Source organism: Octopus sinensis, unplaced genomic scaffold (genome assembly GCF_006345805.1).
Source record: "Octopus sinensis unplaced genomic scaffold, ASM634580v1 Contig12580, whole genome shotgun sequence".
NCBI classification, from domain to species: Eukaryota; Metazoa; Mollusca; class Cephalopoda; order Octopoda; family Octopodidae; genus Octopus; species Octopus sinensis.
In genome coordinates, this window is record NW_021832623.1 from 11,349 (window position 1) to 27,408 (window position 16,060).

At 30.2% G+C, this 16,060-nt stretch overlaps 1 protein-coding gene across 1 annotated transcript; it reads right to left on the reverse strand.

Moving 5' to 3' along the window:
* Positions 1–3,485: 3,485 nt before the first annotated feature.
* On the reverse strand, positions 3,486–3,872 carry LOC115229418. Its single transcript, XM_029799773.1, has one exon. The coding sequence runs from the start codon at positions 3,870–3,872 to the stop codon at positions 3,486–3,488; it is 387 nt and encodes a 128-aa protein (XP_029655633.1).
* Between the last annotated feature and the right edge of the window lie 12,188 nt (positions 3,873–16,060).

Here is a 16,060-nt window from a genome sequence, read left to right on the forward strand (position 1 = left end):
TAATTTGTTTAAAACCGAGCATCTTGTTGAGTTTTATATCGCTTACCATGCTCAAAAAGTGATTAAAATCGTAGGAGACTATACATGGACAGGCTACTGCGTAGTAGAGAAGACGTCGTTTTTGTCTAAATGGAACACCTAGTTTTCCCAGACTGTTTTGATCATGTTCCGCTGACCTAAAAGTCTCTCTGGGCTGTCAAAGAATAATTGATTAGAGAGAATCAAAGATATTGGAAAATCAAAAATGATTTTCTAGCGGTCTCTAGAATCTAAAAATGAATATAGAATTTGATTTCGTGAGATTTTTGATTAGAAATTAATTCTCAGTTCATAAATATTTATAGTTGATCTGACCACAAATCAATTAATAGATAAATAAATCAGTTTAATTTTAAGAAACCAAAAAGAATCTAGTTAAACTAATTTGGAAAATTCAACATTCGGTATTCTAGAATTCAAAATTTTTGGTCATTATATTAACATAAAATTTACTTACTCATCTCGTATAGAAGCAATGTTTCGAGTATTTCTGTCAACCTATAATCAGTAATAATAAAATAAATTTCGATTTTGCCATTAATTGATGTCTCTAAAACCAAAATTTGATCCTAAAGTTATTCAATAAATTAATATTATTTTTCAGATTCAATGTTTGGAAGATATATGTTTTGATGTGGAAGATATATTTAACTTTAAAGTAAGTCTCGGGCGAAATCTAAGCGGGCATTTATCTAAAATTTATGATTGTAATTGGTCAATATTTGAAAAGTATTAAAAACACTAATAAATATAAAAATTAACTCATATCAGTAGCTCAAGATGGGAGTATTATAATATGGGATACGAAGCGGATCACAATTTGGGACGCTGAGGGATTGAAATATGATAAAAATTATTTTATTTTTTACACATTAAAAATTCAACTTTGAGAATTTTAATAGGTTACCGTACATCCGTCTTGACTCGTCTTGACTTCTGTGTCTAATTGTTAGTTATGGTATTTCCAATGTCAGCAAAAAAAATAGCGCCAAGACCACCAATACGCTACAATTCCTGACAATCTTTAGCACATTTGGGTTATTTGTAACAGTCGCAACCAAATGTTAAAGGCACCGTATTTTTTGACTAAAAATCCATATTTGTGGCAAAATTTCAAAAAGTCTAAAAAATAAAATAATTTTTTAACTAAGATCGATAAGTTTGCAACAATTATAAAAACGTCGATGAAATATTTCTGGCAATTTAAAAATAGAAAAAACAATCCGTCCATATATTGGAGGGACCTTTTTAAAAAACGCAAAAAATAAATCTAATTTTATTTAATAGGTCAATATTTCGAAGTTCCGCCTTAATTCCTTACTACTAAATAAATTCTTTCCGGAATGAATTCAAAAAGTCATACAATGACGTCTTTTTCGATGTTATTCCATGCATTTTTTATCTCACTCCATAATCTCTGATTTGAGGACGCAATGACGTTTCTCATTCTATTTTTTAAACCCAATTTTTTCAAGGGGCATTCTGAGGGTTGGCCAATTTTATGCCTGGGTGATGGATCATCATGTGAGTCAAGTACATGTGTGTTGTTTATTTTAATCAAAATCCAAAAAATATATTTTTTAATTTTTTTGGTGAGAAGGTTTTAAGGACCTCATCATCGACGATATTCTTGATATGTAAGTTTTTTGGGTAGAAGATTTTTGAAGGACATTATCATTTTAGACTTGTTACCCATTATTGCCGAATTATAAGAGGGAAGGATTTTTAGATTTTATCAGTAGTTTGCCAACTTGAAGTTGGTGTGCACACACAGACAGACACCATACCATTTTATTATTAAGAAGAAAAAGAGGATTAATCAAAATCAAAAAACATAATTATTAGTGAGGTTAATTAGATTAAGGAGATTCATTATAATCGAATATTGACACCAATTTTGTTTTCTGAATTCATAATATTCCAGATAGTCCTAAACGCAATTCTGGCGCCTCCGACCATTACATCGCTGTCGAAAAACTTCCAAGTAAGATGTAGATGCATCGGCTATATGATAAATATATCAAAAATACTATTGTAGGTATATTGGGAAGTATCTTTTTATAAGTAAAAGAGATTTTATCTCCTTTCACAGGTGGACAATTTCCCAAAACATAATCACATGCATTGGAAATTGTAAAAATAGGAATGTGCGTTTTCATGACTGCTGTCGCTTTAAAATTGCTGATTGGCTCGGCTATAAATAAAATCGTATCTATACATATTGTTAGATTTATTTGTATCTCAAATTCTTTGCCTGCATATACAATACATGAAGTCATGTTACAATTTTTCACATCAATGCCTGTTATTTGTATTTTTGCCAAATCCCCGTAATATTTTTCAAATGGTATTAGATCGCAAGTCACATTAGACAAAATAAAAATAAAAATTGTTATTATCATATTTAATCACAGACGCTAACCTAATTATTTTAATGTTAATTTAATCAAACAAATTTTATTATTAAAAAACTAAAAAAAATTCTTTTAATTAAAAATTTTTTACTTGGAATCCGAGGGAAAATGAACAAAGCTGAAACTTAAAAGAATTAAAGAAAGGGAGCCACCTGGAGTGGAGCATGCGACATACAGTGGGGCAAAAAAGTCATGGCACCTTTGCAAATTTTGACTAAATTTAACAATTCTTTGCAAAAAAATTATTAAATACATTACTTTAAAAAATAAATTAGTAATATAGAACTTTTTAGATAAATTATTAAAAAAACTATCTTAAAGGGAATTATTAATAGTGCACTAATTAACGATTTATTTTTAAAAGTCAATTTTTTGAGAGAAAAAAGTAATGGCACGAAATCCAATTAATATTTAGTTGCATTCCCTTTTGCTAGCAGAACTGCTTCCAATCGTTTTTTTAAGAAAAAATTAGTTTTTGACATTCTACTTTAGAAATATTTTTCTATTCTTCGTAGCAAATTGTTTTTAATTCCTGGATATTTTTTGGTTTTCTTAAGCCAACTTTTATTTTTAATATTTTCCATAAGTTTTCGATGGGATTCAGGTCTGGCGATTGACTTGGCCATTCCAAAACATTTATTTTGTTTTTTTCTAACCATTTAACGGTTACTTTTGACTTGTGCTTAGGATCGTTGTCATGCTGGAATGTCCAATGTTGTGTCAAATTTAAGTTCGCGACCGAAGGTAAAAGACATTTTTCCAAAATTTCGCAATATTTAAGAGAATTCATCATTCCATCAATTACAAATAGTTCACCAACACCTGTTGATGAAAAACAACCTTACAACATGATACTACCTCCCCCGTGCTTTACGGTAGGTACGGTGCATTTTGGGATATACGCCTGATTTGATTTGCCCCAAATTGAAAGCGTGTAGTTCAGTCCGAAAAGTTGTATTTTGATTCGTCCGACCACAAAATATTGTTTATGAATTCATTTTCTTTGTTCAAAAGATTTTTTGCATATTGGATTCACGCTGAAAGGTGTATTTTCTTTAATAACGGAACTCGACGGGGCCTTCGCTTATTGATACCTTCTTTGCGTAGTGTAGAAGTGATTGTACGAAGGGACACTGACGTTCCTGTGATTTTTAAATTATCGGCCAATTCTTTTCGAGTTATTTTTGGGTTTGAAGTAACTAATTTTTTCATTAATGAAGAAGAACGCAGAGATATCTTTTTTGGAGCACCCGATCTTGGTTTATTAATAACAGTTCCGCGTTGCTTCCATCGAGTAATAATATTTCGAACAGTACTTTTTGGTAATATCAACAATTTAGAAATCTCTCCATAACTTTTACCGTTTTGCTGGGCAGTTACAACTCGTTGTTTTAGGTCTAAAGAATGCTCTTTCCTCATCGACGAGATAATTTTAATAAAAGGCGAAAAATAAAAGTATATTTATACTAATCGGAATCTACTAATCAATTATATTAATAGAACTAAGAATCAATTATTTCAAAGAAAAAACAAGGCACCAAAAGATAATCATTTGTATTTTATTGTCAAAAAAATCCATATTTTTTGATAGTGTCATCACTTTTTTACACATCAAATTTGACGTTTTTCTAAATATGAAGCAAAAACAATTATATTTATTTGAAATTCATGAATATAATTAGCACGAAATGGGTTCAAAAGAATGCAAGATTTTATTGTGTAGCATGATGAACTAAATCGAAAAAGTTATCATTGTAAAAATATATTGAATTACAAAAAAATGATAGGTGTGCCATGACTTATTTGCTCCACTGTATCGTTAATAGATACCGAATCCTTGTTCATAGTGTCTGTAATCAAATTTTAGTTTATATTAATTGTTAATATTTTTGAAAAATCTAAATGCTTCATACACCCCTCGACAAAAAATTTGGTTGTTTAATCTTTCCTGCTTTTTTTCATTTAAAAACGAATAAATTCATACTTTAAGATCCTTTAGATCTTCTAAAATAATATTTATTTTGTATTTATAATTAAAATAGATTTAAATTTTAATATTGCAAGAAATTTAAAGCATGTCGGCAATTAGGTTAGTGACAAAAATTGGTTATAAAATTTAAACCGTCAAATTATGCTAGTATTTAGAGATTGATCTTAATAAAAAAATATTTTTAGATATAATACTCTCGATTCGTTTATGAAAGGGAAAATAATTGCGCTATACGACTTAAATATGTCATATATTAAAATTTCTAAAGAAACCGGTGTTCCATATTCAACAGTCGTAAATTTTATCAAGAAATACAATAAAACTGGATCATATGACCGCCAACATGGTTCTGGAAGACTATCAATTTTGAATAATGTGCAAATTAATCATTTGGTACGCACATCAGAGGAAAATTCATCTTTAACTGCTTCTGAACTCTCTAATGAAATAGAAAAGTTTTCTGGAACACGTGTCTCGTCTCGAACCATAATACGAAATTTAAATAAAAATTGAATTTTCGGAAGAATTGCAAAGAAAAAACCACTTCTAACAAAAAAACACATGGTTTCCAGATTCGAGATCGTCCAAAAATTTCTTCAAATTTCAGACCATGATTTTAGATCAATAATCTTTTCTGATGAATGTATTTTTGAATTATTACCGATCCAAAAAAGAAAAATTGTGTATAGAAAAAAATTTGAAATGAATAAATTCGAAAATATTACTCCAACTGTCAAATTTGGAAAAGGTAAATTATGATGTAATAAAAAATTAGGGAAAGTCATGGGGTGGGGTTGTTTTTCCTATCATGGGGTAGGCGATTTGGTATTTATAGACAAAACGCTTAATTCTGCAAAATATCAATCTATTTTGACCAATAATTTGCCATTTTCTGTACAAAAAATGGGGATTGTTGACTATATTTTTCAACAAGACAACGCTCCCTGCCATACATCAAAAATGATTATTCAATATTTTCGCGAAAAAAATATTAAAAAATTAGAATGGCCTTCGCAATCTCCGGATTTAAATCCGATAGAGCATTTGTGGGCTTATATGAAGGTTCAAATTAGGCAAAGAAAAAATGAGAACATTCAGGCACTGAAGGAAAATCTATTAGATATTTGGAATTCTATTCCATCAAAAACACTTGAAAAATTAGTTGAGTCAATGAAAAAAAGGTGTTGGGAGATCTATTCGGCAAAAGGAGGTTATTCTACATATTAATCTAACAATAACCAAATTTTATGCCAATGAAAGTCGTTGTTTTTTCCAAATTTCTTAGACAAAATTTCAAAATTTAAATAATTAAATTAATTTTTATCAATTTTATCAGATTTTAAAATATATCTGAAGAAAAAATTAAATCATTCTTTGTATGAATGAAGTAAGTTGAAGATTCACCAATATTTATGTCGAGGGGTGTAATTTATGAAAATGTCAAAACAAGAATCTTCTGAAGGAGCAAGCCTGTCTGCACAGTTCATTTGTTTTTTTGATGATTAGAAGACCTAATTTTAGAGATTGAAACCGGAAATAACAATGAGATCTGTCAAATTATTACCCCCCTCACAACCTAAACCAAATTAGCGTTCAGTATTCATTGATTTTACTTTTTCTATTAAGGTCTACTTATAAATTATTTTATGGAATTCAATGGAAAACTTAAATTATTTCAATTTTAATTTTAAATCATGTTAAAATTTTAAATCATGTTAAAATCTCAATTAAGTCGTCTTCTTAATTCTCTTCATGTGTGTTTTTATTGTCTTTCCATCTTGCATTTCGACCTCTACAACATTGTGTGCGAATATTTTTGTTATTGTTCCTTCTTCGCTATAAATACTTTCAAATTTCTTCAACGATAGTGCTAGGTTGGTCCCATAATCTTTAAGAATCTTTTATAAATATATTTTTTTACTTTACCTTGTTGCCCAATTCAAAAGCATATTTTGATTGATGTACTCTCATTTTTCGATTCATTTTTCTGTAATATAATGAATTCAAATTTGTCGGAGGAAAATTAAATTTGAATTCATTTCCATCTATAAAATAAATAATGAGAAAATAACCTTTTATATAATGGTTTCCTTCTTTTGCAGTATCACTTTCTTCAATAATTTCGCTCTCAGTTTCTTCTTCACAAACATCAACATGCATAATTAATGGATTTCTTTGTTCTCCAGTCTCACTTTCCTCAGTAATGTTTTTTCTAAGTATAGAAACAGTTTCTTCTTCAAAGACATCATCATGAATAATTAATGGGTTAGATCCTTTAATATCGCGGTATCTATGAAATGGAGTATCACCTAAAAAGTTTGAGAATGTGACAATTTAACCTGTAGAAGAATGTTTGGTTAAATTGTAGAAATATACTGCCTCTTTAATATGCTTTGTCCAACATTTTTCTGAAGATTCCGACATCATTTTAGATAAGCTTCTCGTAATCGTTTGATTGAACCGTTCAACAATTCCATGACTCCTGGGGTTATTTGGTCGGCTATGTATTTGCTGAATTTGGAATTTTTGACAAATCTCCCGTATGTAAGAATTTTTAAACTCTGTCCCATTATCCGATTGAAGATATTTGCATGGTCCGTTTTCAAAAAATAAATCTTTAAGTTGTTCCGCAACTTCTTTCCCACTCTTATTCCGCAAATTCCTTGTGTAGGCATACTTAGAATAAACGTCGATAATTGTGAGTAACCATGAATATGACTCATTACTTTGTTTGAATCTGATAAAAATAAATTTTAAAATTTTCTACCTCCTTAGATCTATCAAATCTATCTGATATCTTTCATTTGGAAGATTTGCAACAATATGATTTTGCTCATCGCCAACTTTTAATGGTGTGGAAAAACGGCACACTTCACAATCTGACACTACTTTCCGAATAATTTCCCTTTTTATTCCGAAGTAACTGCGCATGCAATGGTATTCTAAGCTATTGTGTCCACAATGCGATATGTTGTGGATCTGCTTCGCGACCAAATCCATCTCTTGAGTGTTGTCTTTGGAAATAACCAGCTTATGATCTCCACACGGTTGTCTCAGATAAAGTCGTCCATTAATAAGAATAAATTTTTCCGCCTTCTTTCTCAACCGGTAATTACGGTGTCTAGATTTATGAGAACAGGTTTAAGAATCCAAAATTCGACACAAAATGTCGTATTCTTCGGAATTTTTGATGAATGAACGAGACATTAACAAGATAAATATTACACGCTTATTTTCTTTATTCATTCTTGGATGAAGTATGTACAGTATAACCTCCATTTGGGGCATCAATTTTGAAAAATTGCCCCAAAAATAGAGGTTTCCCCAAAAATGGAGGTCTGAAATTTTCTTTATTTTTATAAAAATTTTAATAGTTTTAGCATATTTTTCATTAATTTATAAATAAATAAAGTATTTTTAAGAACATTTAAACATGTTTTCCACTAATTTTATTGATAATTAGAGTATTTTTCAAGTAGAAAAAAATTTTTATTCTATTACACGAAAATAATCTGTTATTTTGTTTCCTGTTGCAGATTTCTTCATATGTATGCCCAATATTTTTCTGAAATTGTAATAGTCTTTTAACGCATCGGGAAACAAACGGTGAATATTCTCTTCAAGGTTATTCATTGCTGTTATCGTGTCCAAGTGTGAACAGTTGCATTCAGTTTGGTCATATATTGACTCATCATTATTTTCTTCTTCATTTTCAGCAATTACGTCTGCAATTATCGTGTCCAAATTTTCTTTCTCACTGTTAACTAAAAAATTTGAACTAGGAATCTGTTGCCGATAGTTATTAATTGTTTCCCAACAATTCGTTATTGTTTCAGGATTTAAATTTTGCCATGTTTTTCCAACAATTATTATGACATGACGAAGATTTATTTTTTTAAATTAACAATTTGTAACTCAACGTCCTCAAAATAAAGAGTAAAATCCAATAAAGCGTTAAGATAATTGGACTTGAAAGATTTAATAATACCCATGTCTAACGGTTGAATTAATGAGGTTGTATTTTTTGGGAGAAAAAACAATTCAATGTTGGAAAGATGGATATATTTGTGACAGCTTGCGTTATCAAGTAACAAAACAATTTTTCTCTTTTGCGTAATCATTTGTTCATTTGTAATGGTGAGCCATGTAATAAATATTTCTGATGTCATCCAACTGTTTTTAGATGATGAATATGAAACTCCATGTTCTTCAGGGTTAAAGTTTTTCATACAACGTGGGGATTTATATTTTCCTACTAACAATGGCTTCAATTTTTCGCCACAAGCACTGACCGACAAAAGAATAGTAAATTTTTCTTTACTCCTTTTAATTCCGAAACAATCTTCATCCGAACTTACAAATGATTTTGAAGGTATCCTTTTAATATATAACCCAGTTTCGTCGCAATTAAAAATATTTTGAAGACCATATTCTTTTACGTATTCATCATACTTGGAAAAAAACATATCAAGCGAAGAAACATCGGAAGAATTTTTCTCTCCACTAATTGTCTTAAATGACAACATATGTCTTTTCTTAAATTTTTCCAACCAGCCATTGGACCCTTTGAACGCCGAATAATTCAACATCCTTGCTACTTTGGAAGCAATATTTTTTAAAAGAGGACCGGACACAGGAATAAATTCTTCCCTTGTCTTGGTGAAAGCCTCAAAAACAATTTTATCCAATTTTTGGGATAAAGTATGAGGAGAGCGTTGAATATTTCTGGGAAAATCTGTTTGAACAGCCCCAGTATTAAAAAAATTGAGATAATTTTTTTTAATACGTGACACAGCGCCTAAAAACTTACATTAATAAAAAACCTTTACTAATTTTGTACTTATCTACAATATCTCGTTCAGTAAGATGTTTATTTTCACTTAATTCCTTGGCAATTTTGATCTTTAACTCAAGACTAAGCTTACGAGCCATAACAACAAGAATACAAAAATTACACGAGGCTTCCAAATGAAATTTTATATAATTAATTTTAATTTTAATAGCAAATATGTATATAAATTAAAAATCCTGTGCCCCACTTAGAGGTTCCGGTAATTTCTAAATTTGGAAATTACCGCATAAAAATTATATCCTTTTCAAACTACCCCAAAAATAGAGGTTTCCCCAAAAATAGAGGTTCCCCAAGCCAGAGGTCTGCCCCAAATGGAGGTTATACTGTAATTCACAAATTGAAAAATAGTCAGTTCTTTGTAACTAATTATCGGCGGAGGATAAGATGGAATGGCAATTCCCACGCAAAATGGCTATTGATATGCGTTGAAAAAGCCATGTCCGTTCTCGATGATCGTTTTTCCTTCTACTTGCCAGATCCCCCAATTTAATGAGAAATTTTTTAGTCCTGGGACCGAGGACACCCGACGTCTCCGCTGCGACCGGGGCGAGAATATAACGGTGCGATAAGGCGCCGTATTTTTTGATCTTCAGCGTTTCTGCCAGGTTAGCTGCGGAGCCCGGCTCTGAAGCTGACGTCAAGATGTTCCCGGCGGAGAAGGTATCCGTACAAGTAGCGTCCCAGATGAGAGACTTGCCATTTTCAAAGGGGAAGGTCGTTAGACCATCAGGACGTTTACCATCCTCCCGAGCTAACCCGACCGGTTCCAACTGTGAAGGGAATCCGGCAGTTAATTAATCTCGGTGTGGTATTACGTAATGCATGCATGCTACCAGGCCTTTGCTTTATTTTGATATTTGAATATCAGAATAAGATTCCAATTGTTTTGCAATTGCAGATGAAGAGATTCTTAAATTTTTTTAGCAGAACGTCCGATCAGACGGATAGATCTGATAGATAACTTCTTCGGTCTCCCTCTTTCTCCATTTAAAATGCCGTTTATTCCGTTTTTTCGGTATTTTTGTACAATCTTAGCAACGGTGTTCTTGCTAATCTCAAGTTTCTTGGCAATTTTTTTGTATCCATAGTTGTACTCGTGTAAGGAAATAATACGATTTTTAATATCTGAAGAGAGATCAACATCACGAAAGTTCATGTTAATTATTTTGATAATAAGATAATTATTTAGTTAAATAATTACTTTAAGATAATAAAAAAACATAAACTAATAATAATAATATTTTTGTATATTAAATAAAACTTTATTAGGTAATTTTAAGGCACAATAGATGTTGAATTTGTTAACAGTGTACTATTTATGGACCATTAATTTAATCAAACAAATTTTATTATTAAAAAACTAAAAAATTCTTTTAATTAAAAAATTTTTTACAAAAATACATTCTGTATCGACACTGGTGTGGTTTGGTGCGAGCATTCATTAATTTTTTTTCTTTAATTTTTTTTTAATTTTTTTAATTTTGATTTTCTACAAAATGAAAAATTCATTAAACTTTAAAATAGATATAATTTACAAAAAAATAATTAAATAAATGTATTATTCTAACAGATATAAAATTTTTTCGACAAAAAAACAAGGGGTGTAATATCTTTGGACCATACTGTACAATACATGAAGTCATGTTACAATTTTTCACATCAATGCCTGTTATTTAATCACAGACGTTAACCTAATTATTTTAATGTCAATTTAATCAAACAAATTTTATTATTAAAAAACTAAAAAAAATTCTTTGCAAAATTTTTTTAGAGCTATTCAGCAAGAACAGGCCAGATCTTTGTTTTATTCTTCAGTTTTTTAACAATCACTTCAAGCGATCCAAACAATTAAACATTAAAAAAATATCTAAAATAATTAAAATTCTCCAGTAAATTTTTATAGTCTACACTAGGGACCTTCTGTACTTTAAGTGAACATTCTCTAATATCGATGGCGCCCAATTCCCTTTACGTTCTTCTTAGTAAAGAAAATAATTGGTCTTAATAAGGTTATTTTAGAGTTTGCGTCATGAGGAGTCATGGACTTTCAAATTCGAAAAGGATTCGGACAAACTGTTTGATCGTACTTGTGATAGCTTCAATTTCATTTTTGGCACTGTAGTGCAGATATTCTGATGTGTTAGAAAGGTCAAGTAGAACAATACAAAACCTCTTGTTTATTCCCTTTATTTTTTATACGTGTGTTATTATCTGTTTTTTTGTGCTACATAAATTATCAATAAAATTTAATTTCGTACAAATTTTTTTGACACTATTTTAATTTGTTTGATTTATTTCCATGTTGTTTATTTCTGTATAGTTTACTTATTACTGTTCATTGTTCTTATGTTTATTGGTTCTCCAAATTCATATTTATCCAACAAATCGATTTGAAGGCATATATAAATACTGATAAACATTATTAACAGTGAACAGTGCATTTTTATATGATTGGATTTTTTGTTTTTACGTCTTAATGATTTAAAACAAATAATAATATTAAACAAATATCTTTTTAAACAAATATCGAATAGCTTTCAGATATAAAAGAAAATTTATTGGAATATTTTTTTAAAAATTGAGTAAATTGTGATTTCATTTGCCTGAATTCTCATCTAAACATAATCTAACTTAACAAACCTCAATTTTTCACATATTTGACACTGAGGAGAACATTGACAGAGAATGCACCAATCCATCCATCTCTAATTTCTTTAATCCATTATAATCTATTTGATTAAATTTAATTCATTGAAAATCAAATCAAATTCCATACAAAAATTCAAAATGTTTGAATTAGATAATGTTCGGGTTGGATAATCTTTCTTTAAAAAACTTTTTAGAATTGAATAAACATAACCTAATGATAAAATTGACCAAATTAATTCCGTTTTTATCAGTTTTTTATTTTAAAAATTTACTTTGAAACCGAGTGACTATTGAAAGGTCAATTTAATGCCAAATAACCCCCAAATATATTATTGGCTCTTTCTTGAATAAACATATTTTTGATTATTAATTTTAAAAATAATTATATATTATCACTAATATTTTGATTTATATATATTCTATTATTTACTTGCATTATCTTTGGTGGACTCAATGCACCTGACTCAAATTAATGAGATTGCACAGTTTATGAACACACAATCATTATTTCGAAAAAGGATAGTATATTCATTATTAATATCTTTAACAATATCCATAATTCTATTTATCATAAGGTATATAATAAGTATAATAAATTCAGGAATGAAATCCTAACTAGTGACGATTCTACTACAGATCTAATCTCTTACTACATCGCTACTACATTTGGGATATTCTCTCTACTGTCTACTCTTTTTGGTGCTGTTAGACTTGCATCATCCTTCCTGATTGAGCCTCGTCCCCAAATGGATCAAAGTACGAGAAAACTAATGGGAATAGACCCACATGGTATTACAATACTAAACTATATACAGATTCAAGATTTGTTGATGTTTCCAATGTGGATAGTGTTTTATCTAGAGAGAGTGAAACCTTATATAGAGTTAGCCCCTATATATACTAATTGGAACAGCTCTATCAAACAGGATTGATTAATTCTCACAGCCATTCCCCTTTCAACGATAAAACTGATACAAAACAGATCAGAGATGAAACTGAGAGTTCAAATAATATTCCGAATTCGACCGATCAAGTTAATTTTTTATTTCTTTTAGTAAGATGTGGGAATATTTCAATATTGAGTTTTCACAGAGAAGAACTTTGATAAAAACAATTCGATATGTATTGTGCTTTGTGATAATTTATAAGTTTATATTCTCGCTCATTTTGAAACCTCTTGTGAACAAGATTGCTCAGGATACGACCCAGGATGGCTCGATTTTATCAAATTCTGACGGGTTTAACAACCCAGTGCTTAATCATGATACATTCTTGAATTATTTCCTCGATTTTCCTGGAGATCGAGATTATTTCTTGTCACGACTAAAAAGTTTCTTTAATTTTATGATGTTTTTTAAGATTTAGCTTCTGATCAATATTTGTGCGATTTTTTGTGGAATTCTGGGTCAAGATTTGGCAATTTTTATTGGAATGCTTCCCGATTGCCCACTGATTCTGCCGTTTGTTGAATTCATTTATTTGTAGATAATATTTCACCTCTTTATGTGCTATATGGACACTTTGATCACTCCATTAGAATGTGATAACGATAAGTTTTCAAAGAAATATTTTCGATCTTCCCCTTAATTGACAGTATTTTATATTTTAAATACTTATTTTTAGACACGAGGTTTGATAGCTCCAAATCCTGTGATGTTTACATTCAACAGAATAGCATTAGTCCTCCTAATTATTGTGTGGTTTGGAAAGGATTAGTTTATACAACTGATCAAGTTGTTTTTGTTATGTATTGTAGGGGGCTAATAATATGTTTGAGACTATTGGGTTGTTCTTTATTGTTATTAAGAGGCATTTTAATGGAAGGATTGGGTTAGTGTCTGTTTTTCAAAATTTTAGAGTTAAATCACTCAATGAAATATTCGGGAATAAATTAGCTGATCGCTTGCCGTGATTTTTTGTGTTTTTATGTTTTTTTTACTTTTTTATAATGAAATTAAATGTGTTTAGTCTGGATAAAATTCATAGCTGAGTGCCTCGGGAAACGTCCGGCACTCCTCCTGCACGATAAAGTGTGCAGACCGAAAGGGTCAACAGTGCAGCCACAGCGGCACGTGTAGGGACACATTTTATAATTGGCATGGTCAATTTTATAATTGCCATAATTTATAATTTCAAAGTTAAAATTGTATTTGCTGCTTTTTGTTGATGACAACCTTAATTATGAAATTCGCCGCATTTAATAAAATTCTATGATGTCGAGTGCAAATTATAAAAAAGAATCTCAAGCTTTGAAAAAAAGAAGATAAAACAAATTTCAACTTCATATTCGTCGTTCAAAAGGTAAAATAATTAATTACTAAAAAGGTTGGTCAAAAGTTAAATCACGTGCATCGTCTGTAAGTCAAAAGGTATTGCAGCGACTTCAAAAGATCAAAATATTCATGTAATTTGAGCTATTTCAACGCGTTAAGAAATCAAACGAGGCTCTTTTAAGTCTGATGGAACAAACAAGTTTGTCAAGAACTATTCTTGCAAGGTCTATGAAATAAACAACTCCGGGGCCGTAGTTATAATTGACAAGGTCCCATGCCATTAACGACTGAAGAAAGCCTTCGTGAAGAAGAGTTCACAATGCATCGAATTCTTCGATTGACGTCATATGCTTTTATGACCAATCCTATTGAAAATGCATGGTCAATTTTGAAGGCAGGAGTGAAAAAAGATTTATCAACTTATCTTCCATCCATTTTAAAAAATAATCAAACGTACTTAACGCAAAAAGAACATCGCTTACGGTGTCTTGTGATGATTATTGAAGAAAACATTATAGCAAATATTTAAATTACAGTAAAACCTCTGGTGCTCGCCATTTTCGGGACCGAAGAAAAAATGGCGAGCAATAGAATTTGGCGAGCAATAGAAATAATCAATAAATTTGTTGACATTGAAATTTTGAAAACATCTCCGTTTTCGATACTTTCCGATCATAAGTGAGCCTTCCAAGTCATATTTGAGCAAAGAAACAAAGAGAATCGAAAGAAATTAAAAGGAAAAAATTAACTAAAAAAATCTTTAATAATTTTTTTAATTCAGCCATATTTCTAATAACGGTTTCGATTAGTTACAACGAATTTATATCAAAATTTTCATTTTGATAAAAGAATGACTTTATTCTTTTCAACATTTTCAAAGCCTCTTCTGAATTCACATGAGATTCGTCATTATGAGTATCTTCATCGGCATATTTATGTGGGAAAGAATCTCCAGCAATATTAAGGTAATCTTCAATTTCATCTATTTCGGTAAATTCATGATTAATAAAATCATCTTTATCCACCGGGTCCAATATTTTCAAGATATTTACCATTTGATTATAATTATCAATTTCAACAGTTGGTCTTTCGAATTGATTTTCACATTCGATCCATTTTGAATGTCCGAAACAATTTGTAATTGTTTTGGTCGTTACTTTTTTCCAGGCAAAATATGTAAAAAGAAGACCGTCTTTTAAGGTTATTTGTTTATGAGCTTCCAGTGGATTTTCTCCATTTTCAATTTTTTCTAACATTAACTTAAATTTAAGTTTATTAAAATGTCCTTTGAAGGATCTAATGATTCCTTGATCCATTGGCTGTAGAATTGTTGTAGTCTTCGAAGATAGGTAAAGAACTTCAATTGACTGTAAATCAGCGTAAAGTTTATGGGATGGGCATCGATCCACAACTAAAAGAATTTTTCGTTTTTTTAGATGCCTATCCCATGTTAAAAGCCATTCGTTAAAAATTTTACTTGTCATCCATGCTTTTGGTGAATGACAGTAATCGACAAAATTTTCGACTTTAAAATTTTTAAAGCAGCGAGGTTTCTGGAACTTTCCAATCATAAGTGGAATTTTTTTGTCTGTCCCAGTCATATTTGAGCATAGCAACAAAGAAAATCTAAAAAATAAATAAAAATTAAACCGTTCTTTAAGGATTTTATGTCCATGTCGAACCTTCTGACAAACACTTTTTGAAGGGATAGATTTGTAAAAAATCCCAGTTTCACCAGCGTTATAAATGTTTTCAGCATTATATTGTTGAATCTATGCAGAGATCAAAGAAGTAAATGCATCAATTTCTTGTTTCTGATCAACTGCAGTAGATCCTGATTCTC

Excerpts from the sequence above, each read along its gene's own strand:
- LOC115229418 (XM_029799773.1), bottom strand. The coding sequence starts at position 3,872 with ATGAGGAAAGAGCATTCTTTAGACCTAAAACAACGAGTTGTAACTGCC.